The 12,580-nt window shown below is 38.4% G+C and overlaps 1 protein-coding gene across 7 annotated transcripts in view; it reads right to left on the bottom strand.

Moving 5' to 3' along the window:
- Positions 1 to 12,580, bottom strand: part of SRGAP1 (SLIT-ROBO Rho GTPase activating protein 1) — a 264,983-nt gene that overhangs the window by 58,384 nt on the left and 194,019 nt on the right. For all 7 annotated transcript variants that reach the window (XR_009054655.1, XR_009054656.1, XM_057741462.1 and 4 more), the window contains 2 exons: positions 7,442 to 7,663; positions 5,362 to 5,463 (listed from right to left, as the gene is read on the bottom strand). Coding sequence is in view for 5 of the 7 variants with exons in the window: in XM_057741462.1 (XP_057597445.1) it covers positions 5,362 to 5,463; positions 7,442 to 7,663 (324 nt within the window). In the remaining 2 variants the exon portion in view is untranslated. The remainder of the gene's footprint in view (positions 1 to 5,361; positions 5,464 to 7,441; positions 7,664 to 12,580) is intronic.

Consider the following 12,580-nt stretch of genomic DNA (forward strand, 5'->3'; position numbering starts at 1 on the left):
CTGTGGGAAATTACTCCAGAGGCTAGCTTTGAAAGAAAGGAGCCACAGCAATGACCCCTAAGCTGAAATCCCTATGACAAAGGTCAAAAGCAAACTTTTTCCTTGCCTTCCCTTTTCTTTCCTTCCTTCTTTTTCTTTTTCTTCCAGTTTTATTGAGATACAGTTGACATACAGCACTGTATGTTTAAAATTCACAGCATAATGATTTAACTTAACATACATCATGAAATGATTACCACAACAAGTTTAGTGAATATCCATCATATCATTGATACATAAGAAAAAAAGAAAAAAGGGGACTTCCCTGGTGGTCCAGTGGTTAGGACTCCCTGCTCCCAATGCAGGGGGCCCAGGTTCCATCCCTGGTCGGGAAACTAGACCCCGCATGCTGCAACTAAGAGCCCTCATGCCACAACTAAAAGATCCCTCAACGAAGATCCCACGCACTGCAACTAAGACCCCCTCTCTTTTCTATAAATTTGTTTTTGAAGCATAATTGACCTACAGCACTATGTCAGTTCCTGGTGTACAACACAGTGATTTGGTATTTCTATACATTACAAAATGATCACCACCTGAAGTCTAGTTACCATCTGTCACATATCACAGAGATATTATAAAGTTATTTTTTTTAAGAACTTTTATTGAGATACAGTTAACAGACAATAAACTGCATATATTTAGAGTGTACAATTTGGTATTTTTTTTCTTATTAGTAATGTATATACGGCAATCCCAATCTCCCAATTCATTCCCCCCAACCCTGCCCGCTTTCCCCACTTGGTGTCCATATGTTTGTTCTCTACATCTGTGTCTCTATTTCTGCCTTGCAAGTTGGTTGATTTATACCATTTTTCTATATTCCGCACATATGTGTTAATATACGATATTTGTTTTTCTCTGACTCACTTCACTCTGTATGACCGTCTCTAGGTCCATCCATGTCTCTAGAAACGTCCCAGTTTCATTCATTTTACAGCAGATATTTTACAGTAGATATTACATACTTATTGACTATATTCCTCATTCTGTACATCTGCATTCCTTTGACTCATTTATTTTGTAACTGGAAGTCTGTGCCTCTTAATCTCCCTATTTCACTTGCACAGTAAACTTTCAGAAAGTGCACAAGGCTGGGTAACATTACGTTGGAAAGACTTTGGAAACCGTTTATAGTGAGAAAGGTATAAATGATCATTTAGATTTAGGTTGCTTTCAAAGTGTTGCCTTTAAAAATAATGTTTATTGGGCTTCCTAGGTGGCGCAGTGGTTGAGAATCCGCCTACCAATGCAGGGGACACGGGTTCAATCCCTGCTCCAGGAAGATCCCACATGCCGTGGAGCAACTAAGCCCATGTGCCACAAAAAATAAATAAATAAATAAAGTTACATTAAGTGGGAAGAAAAAAAAAAAAGATTTCATAAAAATAATGTTTATTAATGTTTCACGTCGAAGTTTTAATAAAAAGTTAAACTTTTAAGTAAAAAAAAAAAAAACAAAAAAACAAAAAAATTGGGAATAGAGTTGTGTGGGCAGCAGGCCCTGCTCTAATTCTATGAGCACAATACATGGCGGACCTAATGCTATATATTTGAGGACCGGCTGACGGGAAGTTGGAAACGTAAGACGAATGTACCACTGACGCAAGTTTACAGCATAATGAAACTGCCAAAGCTCGTTTTAAAAGCTTTAACAGGCAAATGTAAAGTTGTGAGGTGACAATAAATGTCAGAACCCATTATGAATCTGCATCAACCACAAATTTAACCAGGCTCTCCTCAAGCCTTTCCTTCCAGCTTTCACTACTAAGGCATACACTCAGGTCGTTTCACAAACGCTTACTGCTCTCTTCTCTGTTTTGAGGCAAGTGCTGCAAACTCAAACATCTCCCAGCGCCAAGCAAGTAATGAAAACAGGCAAGTGGGCTGAGTGGGGAGCACAAAAGACAGGAAGCACGTGTTCCGTGTCTCAGGGGAGGATGTACTGCTCAGCTCAAGCTAGTTACCATCCTATAGAAATGCAGTCTACTAGGATAAGATCTCATTTTTTAGAAGCTGAAAATCCATGTTTTTATCAAAAACTTCCAATTTTTAAATGACAATAACAATTTTAAACAATCAAGCACTGTAGAGCAAACAAAATTTGTCCGTGGCCAGACATGGTCTGTGGCTCTTAGCATGGAAACTCCCTTCTTAAGAAGGTCTCCTACAGATTCAAGGGGTGCCCGTTATTTACAGTTGTCTGAGATTTGGTGAAAAGGTTCATATTCTATTTAGCTGCCCTATCTATGCTTTGTAAGCTTGGATGAAATTCTCCCTCAACTTTGATCTTTTCACTGGGTAGTCATAATTATTTTTAGTTAATTAAACTATATCTAATGAACTTTGGACTTTATGAGTGTGTGTCTTTATATATAAGTTTGTGCAGAGGCAGAGAATTATACAGAATTATGCATGTATTTCTTTACTTGTATATTTTGGTGTGATACCAAAGTGTCAATTTTCTGTCCTCCTGTCCGTGGAAGATCAGAGGCAAATTCCTTATTCCTGGTGGAGAAAAGTGCTATACAGGGGCTCCAAATCAGCAACGATCGCTGTATGTTCCCAAGTTTGGTCTCTTATTTTTCACATTGTATAAATGACTTGTTATAGACTGCTTCCCGAACCGGACACATGCTAACTGTAACTTATTCATCTCTGTACTTTCCACACCTGGCAAAATGTGTGGAATGTAGCAGTCGCTCAATAAATATTTACTGTACTGAAATGAACTGACCCACAGCATCAAAACTCCTTAAGCTGGCTCTCAATGCCTCTTGTCACATGATTTCGGCTTCACCTTCAGCTCATCCTCAAGTAGAACCTGGGTTATAATCAAACTGCTCTATTCTCCAACCTTGCAATATAGTGAAACCTCTTTCCCTCTTTCTATACCCATGGAGATCTTCTGGTTGTTACAAATCCAATTTAAATCTTACTTTCATTGCGAATCCCATTGTACTGCAGTGAATCTTCCACACCCAACAATTATAAACCACTTGTCACACTCACAAGAAACATAAGGACAATCCAATTAATTTGTTTCTACAGTTAATTTTGAAAAATTAGCCCTCAGAAAGCACTGTCTGCCCCTATCAGTTCAGAAAGATACTGTGCTTTTCCACACTGTGCCCAAAGAGGTAGACTAGGGTCACAAACTCAAAGGGCTGCAGAGGCCAGACAGGTAACATAAATGGACTAGTCCCATGTAAGAGAACCAGCAGCTGAACGACTATGCCAGAGTGGAATTCAAGTACCCCAGCCTCTCCCTTCATGGGGCAACACAGGCCAGAGTTGCCACACTTCCCCATTTTTAACAAGCCCAAATTGTGGAAGCCAAACAAAACAGGTCTGTGGGCTGTCAGTTTTGACCTTGTGTATAATACACTATTTTCCTAGAGTTCAGAGACGGTTTCCAAATAAAACCGCAAGAACATATGCATGAAAAAAAAATTGGAAGTCACTAGGCATACAAACGCTAGGTCTAATAGGACCCAATAAACTGCCTCAGGTGAGCATTTGTGATGCCTTGCCAAAACCCTAAGCTCTAAAAACACCTCAAGGAGAGCAACAGCTTTCCTTTGGAAAGTCTCATTAGTGGGGCTTTACACAGAGACTGAAGTCTTAATCACATCGGTTGCATCTTAAATATACGTTTGAATAAGGGGTGGTTTGGTTCTTCCAGAAAGAACAGAAACCAGAAAGGCTGCCGTGGGTTTTGACCAAACTATACTGGTCTAGAAACATGGCACTCTTTCTTAACAGAAACAAACACACATTCATATAGTTCAAAACATCTCAGTGGAATTAGAAATAAAAGAAGGTACTAAAGTGAATTTCGATCATTTATTTTATCAATGGCAAATTGTTGTTTTTTTCCTTTCTGTCCCACACTTCTTCCTTTTGGAAATTGCCTCTAGAAATACCTATTTCTGCTGGGGCTGTCAATCAAACGGTTCTATGAATGGGCGCAAAGTCTAAGCTGGGCAATGAGAGAATCCCATTTCCTGGATATAAGAGTTGGTCCAAAAGTATGCATGACTCAGGCCAAAGAAAGATCTTATTTCAGAGATAAGCATGCTGGGAAGAGGTGAGAAGGTAAACTGTACGGACCACGTGGTCCTGGATCTCCCAATACAGGACATGGGGAGAGACTTCCTACCAACGCACATGAAGATATCACTTCAAAGCGATGAACAGAGGTTCCTGATAACTTCATCTGGACACAGAGCCAATCACTACCGAGGCTACTGCAAACACTGACCGATAAGTAAACTTTGTGACTTGACCAAGTTTGATTTGGGTTCCTGAAAATTACAATTGAGTGCCTTGACTAACACAAGAAACATTTGTGGTTCCTATTTTTATTTAGGTAGAACATGGATCCAGTTAAATTAATTTCAGAATCAGGCAGCTGAATTGTATGACTGCATTCTGGCACAACATACATTTATAATTCACATTTTGTGTTCTATCCATTTAAATCCACTAATTCAGCAAATAGTCTTATATTGCCATTCAAATACTATTTTAAAATATGATTTCTGTACTCATTATATCAGAAATGCCATATTCAGTATCAAAAAGCATAAAAAAGTAGTAATTTCAAAAATAAGGATTAATGAACATGTCAGACATTTCTTTCCACACATTTATGCAGATTCTTGAACACGTATGTTGAATTTGATATTCTATTGGGAGCTACTTTCAGTATTGCAGAATTTAAGAATAGGGACTTCCCTGGTGGCACAAGGTTAAGAATTCACCTGCAAATGCAGGGGACACAGTTTGATCCCTGCTCCAGGTAGATCTCACATGCCACAGAGCAACTAAGCCCATTTGCCACAACTACTGAGCCTGTGCTCTAGAGCCCGTGAGCCACAACTACTGAGCTGATGCACCACAACTACTGAAGCCTGCGTGCCTAGAGCCCGTGCTCCTCAACAAGAGAGGCCACCACAATGAGAAACCTGCGCACTGCAACGAAGAGTAGCCCCTGCTCAATGCAACCAGAGAAAGCTCGTGCGCAGCAACAAAGACCCAATGAAGCCAAAAATAAATGATAAAATAAATATTAAAAAAAAGAATTTAAGAAGTGTTTACACGTGTATGCAGTCATCTCTGGTAAAGTATTCATTTATGGTAGAATATAGAACTTTTGCATTTATCCTCTACAAGAAGTATCTTAGGAACTCTGATTTAGCTGAAAACTCATGATGAAGAGACTGCAGTTACAATGTTAAATTGTCTTAGGTCATGTGAAAATGTCTTCCAGTTTCCATTAGGATGCAGATTACTTGTGGGGGCAGAAAGCATGCTCACCTCCTCGTTCTCGATCTTGAGCGTGGCCAGTCGGGACTGAAGCTGCTGGTACCTGAGCATGAGCTCCGCCTGGACCGGCTGCTGTGCACTGACCTGACACACCTGATGAGGAATCAGAAACCAGTTACAACAGGGAGCCGTCCAGCCAGCCTCCAGGTGCACGGTTCTCCCATTTAAAGGCTGCATGAATCGCATGGATCTCCTCAAGATTCCAATTACATATTTTACTTTTAACAACTGCCTCAAAACTTCAGTCTTAAATATGAACTTGTTATGTAAGCAGCAAGAGCAGAATGCAGCTGCGTGGCCTGGATACGACTGGGAAGAAAGCCGCCTGTAGGAAGCGTCCCTCTAAGGATGTGGAGGTTGCTGGAGATGGAGCTCTGATGCTGCTAGCTACCTTGTGGAATAACTGCTGGGCAGAATGTGAAGGATGAACCAAGTGTAGGGCCATGCACCCAAAGTAGGGCAGGCAGCAGAGCCCGCTGGTTACAGTCAGCGGGGTGACTGTGGTAAGTTACTAAACCTCGGTTTCCTCATCTGTAAAATGGGGATAGTAAGAGTACGTATGCCATAGCGTTGTGGTGGGGGTGAAATGGGATCTGTACATAAAGCACTTAGAATAGTGCCTAGCTCACAGTGGAAACTCAGAAAAAGTGAGCATTTTTTATATCTTTCAACCATGGCTTGTCTTGCCAATTATCGGCCAAACCATGTGATTCACCGTGAAACTGAAGAAGCCACTTGTCTTAGGCTTTGGAATAAAGATATTTTGGCCATAATCTCAATTATGGATAAGGTCAAAATTAGAGCCTTTTGATTATATTAAAATCAGACTAGAAACAAACAATTTCTTCTCATCTTTCTCGTCACAGAAATGGTCTTGGCAAATGAAGGTTTCCTTTTATGGAGTCCCCAAGACATCATAGAGATCATTGTTCCCTGGAAGAACTGGCCATAAAAAAGGGCAAGAGACTTACTATATTAAAACAATAATAGTTTAAAAAAAAGTAAAAACTTTGAAACAAACTGAAATATCTTGCTGGTGACACTATATCATTCTGTGTTTAACACATCCATTCATAACTGAAAGGTTAAAACAGTAACCATTTGGTTTTAGAAACATAACTCTGGGTGGCATAAGCCACTCGCCTGTCCAATTCCTGTGCTATTGGCATAGAAATGGGTTACCATTTTTAATCAAGTAATTCACTGTATCAAATCAAGCAAAAATAAAATTAGGTTAGAAATATATCAGATACATACATATACATCTTATACATCTTAACATTAGGTGTTTCAGAAAAAAATATGACACTAAAGAAGAAATCTGTCATGGAAATTATAAGTACATCTATTTTTAAAAACACAGTGTCACCACAATAAGCTAAAATTGAGTTTTTAATCTGAGTATTGTTTTGCACAGCTGGGACACCAAGGGCACACAGTGTGCTCCATTAATTGGTCTTTCTTGTTTCCTTCTGTTCCCAGACAATAAATATGCCACTGTAATGCATAAACGGTTTAAATGGATTTTTCCCTTTGCATAAAATAGGATAGAAAGCTAAACTCATATAAAGAATCTAAGATATAATACATCCTTTCTAATACTCATTTTACCAGTTTGGAGACAACTTGAGACTTAAAAAAAAAAAATGTTTCGTATCTTTTTTTCTCTCTTCCATTTTTCTGCCATTTATAATTATTTTTCTTATGGAGATCTTTAAATCAGGATTATAAGAAGTCTTCAGATAGATTCTATTGGGCCAGCAAAATGTTATGTTTTGAACTTAAATTTGAACATCTTGAGGTGTAGAAAGAATTCTTTAACTACCCTACAATAGTTTAGTGCTTACACCCAAGTGAGTTTGCACTTCTATCTCTTTGGCTTCTGGAGGCATTGGAGTGTTTGACCATTGCTTTAAAAGGTGGTAGCGGCTGATCATCGAGTACTATGCTAAGATCCCATGCAAAGGCAGCAATGAGACGACAACCGGGAATTCTTACAACTGCTGAGTACAGCAGGGGAAGAGTAATATAAGTGAAGAGACAATTCATTAGTTTTAAAATAATTACTGACCTCATCACCCATGTGAGACTGAAACTCAAACTTCATTGGTGGACAGAACGCAGCAGGGTACATCTCCATGAATCTCTGCTTATCACTCCTGGGCTCCAAATTGTCAACTGCATTCTCAATAATGTCTAAACCTTCATGTCTGGAGGTTTCAAGGTTATACTCCGCAGAGAGATATGTTCTCAGGGCTCTGTTTAGACTTGCATGGTAGCCAAGATCACAGCACTTAAAAAGTAAAAGAACACCACATACAAAAATTAACTCAAAATGGATCAAAGTGTTAAATGTGACAGAGCTATAAAATTCTTAGGAGCAAACCTTCATTACCCCACATTAGGCATTGGTTTTTTGGATATACTATCAAAAGCACAAGCAACAAAAGAAAAAAATAAATTGGGTTTCATCAAATTTGAATACTTTTGTGCTTCAAAAGGGCACTATCCAGTAAAAAGATAACCCATATAATGGGAAAAATATTTTGCAAATCATGCTATCTGATAAGGAATTTGTATCTAGAATACACAAAGAACTCTGGCAAAGCAATAATAAAAAGACAAGTAGCCCAATTAAAAAATGGGCAATGGATCTGTTAGGTATTTCTCAAAAAATATCTATACAAATTGTCGATAAGTATATGAAAAGATGCTCAACATCATTTGTCATAAGGGAAATGCAAATCGAAACCACAATGTGATACCACTAGGATGACTGAAGTCAAAAAGACAGGTAATAACAAGGACTGGGGAGGATATGGAGAAACTGGAACCCTCATACGCTGCTGATGGGAATGTAAAATGTTGCAGCCGCTCTGGAAAGAAGTCTAACAGTTTGTCAAAAGGTTAAACACAGAATTAACATATGACTTGGCAATTCCATTCCTAGGAATATATAAAAAAAGAGAATACTTGTACATGAATGCTTCTAGTGGTATTATTAATAGCTGAAAAGTGGAAACAAAGTGCCCATCAACAAATGAATAAACAAAATGAAATATTATTCAGGCACAAAAAGGAATGAAGTACTGAGATGTGCTACAACATGGTCAGCCTTGAATCATTACGCTTAGTGAAAGAAGCCAGTCACAAGAGACCACATATTGTATGACTCCATTTATATGAATGTCCAGAATAGGCAAATTTACAGAGACAGAAGATACATTAGTGGTTGCCTAGGGCTAGGGAATGAAGGAATTAGGAAGTGATGGCTAAGGGGTGCAGGATTTTTTGGAGTAATGAAAATGTTCTAAAATTGATTCTGGTAACATATATACAACTCTGTGAATATAATAAAAGCCAATTGTGGATTTTTAATGAGTTAACTCATTAAACTCATTTTTAATGAGTTAATGAGTATGTGAATAATATCTCAATAAAGCTATTAAAAATAAAAGAAGCAAAATCAAATACTGAAAAGAAATAATGAGAAAATAGCATTCAAGTTTGTTCACACATACTAAGATTGATACAATGGTTTACTGAAATCCCTCTAGGATGCAAACGTACTAACTGTAACATTTTGATATTTGCATAATTTACTGAAGACAATAATGATCTGTATTCTTTCAGAAATGATAACAGTTTTGCCAAAATAGCAATATCTACCAAAATACCCCAGGAATGCCTTCTTTCTCATATCTAGAATACAATTTTTTAAATAAGAAATTATTGCCAAAGTCCTTTTATGGGAGATAGAATTCTGTTTAGTGTTCCTAGTAACACAAGGGTTTGGGCTTCCTGAATCTTCATTATCTTTAATTTGTATTTATTTTTTCATATTTCATTTTAAGAGAATATAACTTTTAAAAAGAATGTAACTCTGGATACTGATCAGTTATAAATACTGACAGAATTTTAAATCTGTACATAAAAGCAATATAAATCTCTTAAAGAGAAAACAAGTGGTTTCAAAGGTACAAAACCCGGTCATCCCTATATTGTTCCAATGAAGTTCAATCAGTTCAATCTGATTCAATTCAACTCAGCTCAGCTCACTAACTGGCCTTCTATAGATGCCTGGGCATTTGCCAGCCTCCAGAAATATGAAAACTGGAACAAAGTAAAATATAAACTCCATTCTCAAGGAATTCAAGTATAAACTGTTCATCAGTTTGTTACTAAAATAGCAGAGAGGCACAAAGGACACAACTTGTTTTATGTTTCGTGAAGGTACAGATTTAATCACTGGCCTGTCTTAGAAATGCCAACACATTTAATGCCACCCCCACCCTCCAATTTCAGAATGCTTAAATTTGGGATTTTTGCACAAACATATTCTAAAATCTTGTTTTTCAAAGTGTGGTCTGTGGACCAATAGCACCAGCATCACCTGGAGCTTGTGAGAAATGAGACTCTTGGGCTCCATCCCTGGGTTGAATGAAAACCGGAAGATAAAACAGAAATCCACACTGACTCATATACACACTAAAGTTTGAGAAGCACTGCACTGAAACAGTCAAGTTAAAGCGTCTTGAACCCTGTCCTCTAGGGATGCCATTTCTCCAGCCAGGCCAGAGAATCAACTTGATTAAAGATTACCTGATTTAAAAAAGCAGACAGACAGGGAGATCAACTCGATGATGGATGATGACTTAGTGGGCTAGGATAGGGAAGGTGGGAAGGAGTTGCTGGAGGGAAGGGATACGGAGATATATGTAGAAATACAGCTGATTAACTTTGCTGTACAGCAAAAACTGGCACAACAGTGTAAAGCAATTATATTCCAATAAAGAGCTAAAACAACAACAACAAAAGCAGACAGTAGCTGCCATATCGCAATTACAAATACAAGCAAAATACAGTTGAGAGATGCAGCAGTCTCTATGTTAATACATTTCCAGTGGAATCAGCTGCACTCAAATATAGAGACTGATTTTCAGTTAATTAAAAAATTCTAGCCTCAGATGAGCAAAGTCCTCTTTTATTCCTCTTACGCCTCAAAATCCATAATGGTTCTGTGGGGCAGTTTCATATACGTCAGAGGGACTGAAAAACTATTCTTTCAATAATACCTCATCTTATGAAAACATGAATTTGTAAAGGAAATGGCCTCATTTCTTCGAGATGTACCAGTGCTTCAAAACACCCTACTATTCTGAAAGAATGCAGATTCAACTTGATTATAATGAAGGAGATCACACAGGCTCCTTTACTTTATGAGCCCTGACCCCAATGGGACTTAACAGAATATTGCCATTGAGAGGAAAGAAACAATCCAGAGAAAAGCCTTTTCTCTCCCCAACAAAAAACAGGTCTCTTTTCAACTCAAAAGAGAAAGGAAAAAAGAGAAGAATGAAGGAAAAAGAGGAAGAAAAAGGAAGAAATCCAACCCCAACTCTCCACTTGAATTACAGCTCTGAAAAATACATCCCAAATTTTCATTACTTACAGACTTAGTTCACTCCTCAAATTTCTAAGTGTGGCTTCTTTGGGGAGTAAATGTCAAGATTTCAGAAGTATCAGTGCATGTTTCCACACCCTGTTCAGCTGGGCAAATTTGGCAGCTCTGGTCCCAGTAAGACACCCCTGATTTCACTGTGGTTTCCTAATAATTTGGGGAGAAGCATCCACGTGGCTTAGCAATCAACCCAGGGGCCTCCCTGGGTGTCTCCTGGACTTTGAGAACTTCACTTAGGAGATTTCTGTGATGAGCTTTGATGGAAAATTTCCTTCTCTGACCTCTACCAGTACTTCCCAGTCAGGGAGGTCATGTAACTGGCATGATTTTGTTTCTTTGATACGGAGCATTTTCTACACTCTAGGTTTTTTTAACCATCCAGAACTTTAAAAGAAACAAGAAACAGCAATAAAATCCTTATTCAAGGTCTCCTGAGACATCAAGGCCTGTCACAATCATTTTTTTCCTAAACTGGAAGCTGAAGTGACACTGGATATATTAAGATTCGAGATACTTGGTTAAAAAGGCCTCAAATAATTCTATGGAGCTTGTGAATTATTAATGACAATACAAAGAGCCAGCTTCTGCACAAAGAGTTGAATTATAACCCAAGTGCATGTAATGATGAAAATACATAAGAAACCAATAAAATATTTCATTAAAAGAAAATAGTGTTGTCCTGATGGATAAAAAAACTCTGACAGGATATATTAAATTATGGATTAAAACTGGGGAAGGAAAAAAAGGATATTTTAAATTATGGATTAAAGCTGGGGAAGGAAAAACTATTGGAAGCTGAAGGGTGTATTTTTTTTTTTTAAATATCCTAAGAGCTGCCAAGATCGATTCCACTAGGCATTAGTCTATATCACCACAGTAAGGCTGATTTCCTTAGGCAAAAGGGTTACAAATAGTCTGAAAAAAATGAAGATGAAATCTAGGTACTGAGGCCTGTGACAAATACTTTCTCTTCTGCCAAAGGCTGAGAGATCGGTTGAAGTGTACTGGTGGGTATCATGTCAGGATGTCAGGTGTAAATGGATCATAACTGCTCAGGGAGATTAACTTTTGTTTGTTCATTTGAAATAAACTCAATAACATGAGAAGCCCTAGTGGCGTAGAAGTTTGGACTTAGATGGGATTACCATAATGGAACTCCACGGGAAACAAGTCCTACATACATGCTTCAGGAACAGTAACAGCCAATGTCATTTGTAGGGCAGCCCAGTAAGTGGCTGGAGGGCGGCCCCAAGCCTGTATGTGACGCTAGAATTAAGCGACTGTCATGATAATGCAAAGAGAAGAACTCCTGCCGAGGTATTCTATCTTAACTTCATCACTCCTGCTGCTGAGAAGCTTCCATGATCTTTTCTCATGGGTCCCATCTCTGGCTTTTAATAAGTTTGGCTTTGACCACTCCAGAACCATGTATACTGTGTAAAGACTCGGTCTACCCCCTTCTTCTGGGTCTTTCTGAAAAATAGTGCAACCCAAGCAAACCAAACTGCAAAACACAGCTTTCACATGACCATGGGTAGCTTTCAAAGGACCAGAAATAGACATGTGTCGCTCAGAGCTTTTACAGTAGATGTCAAATGAAGAAAGTTGATTCTTTCTGTGTATCTTTGTCCTTCACTGATTTCTTCTCTAGCTACTCAGTACTTCACCTGAGATACCACAAACACATTTTGTGAGAGAGAGGCATCTTGTGGGATTGAACTGGATGTCTAAAGTACAGGTAACTTTTAC

This window comes from Hippopotamus amphibius, chromosome 7 (assembly GCF_030028045.1).
Source record: "Hippopotamus amphibius kiboko isolate mHipAmp2 chromosome 7, mHipAmp2.hap2, whole genome shotgun sequence".
NCBI lineage: Eukaryota > Metazoa > Chordata > Mammalia > Artiodactyla > Hippopotamidae > Hippopotamus > Hippopotamus amphibius.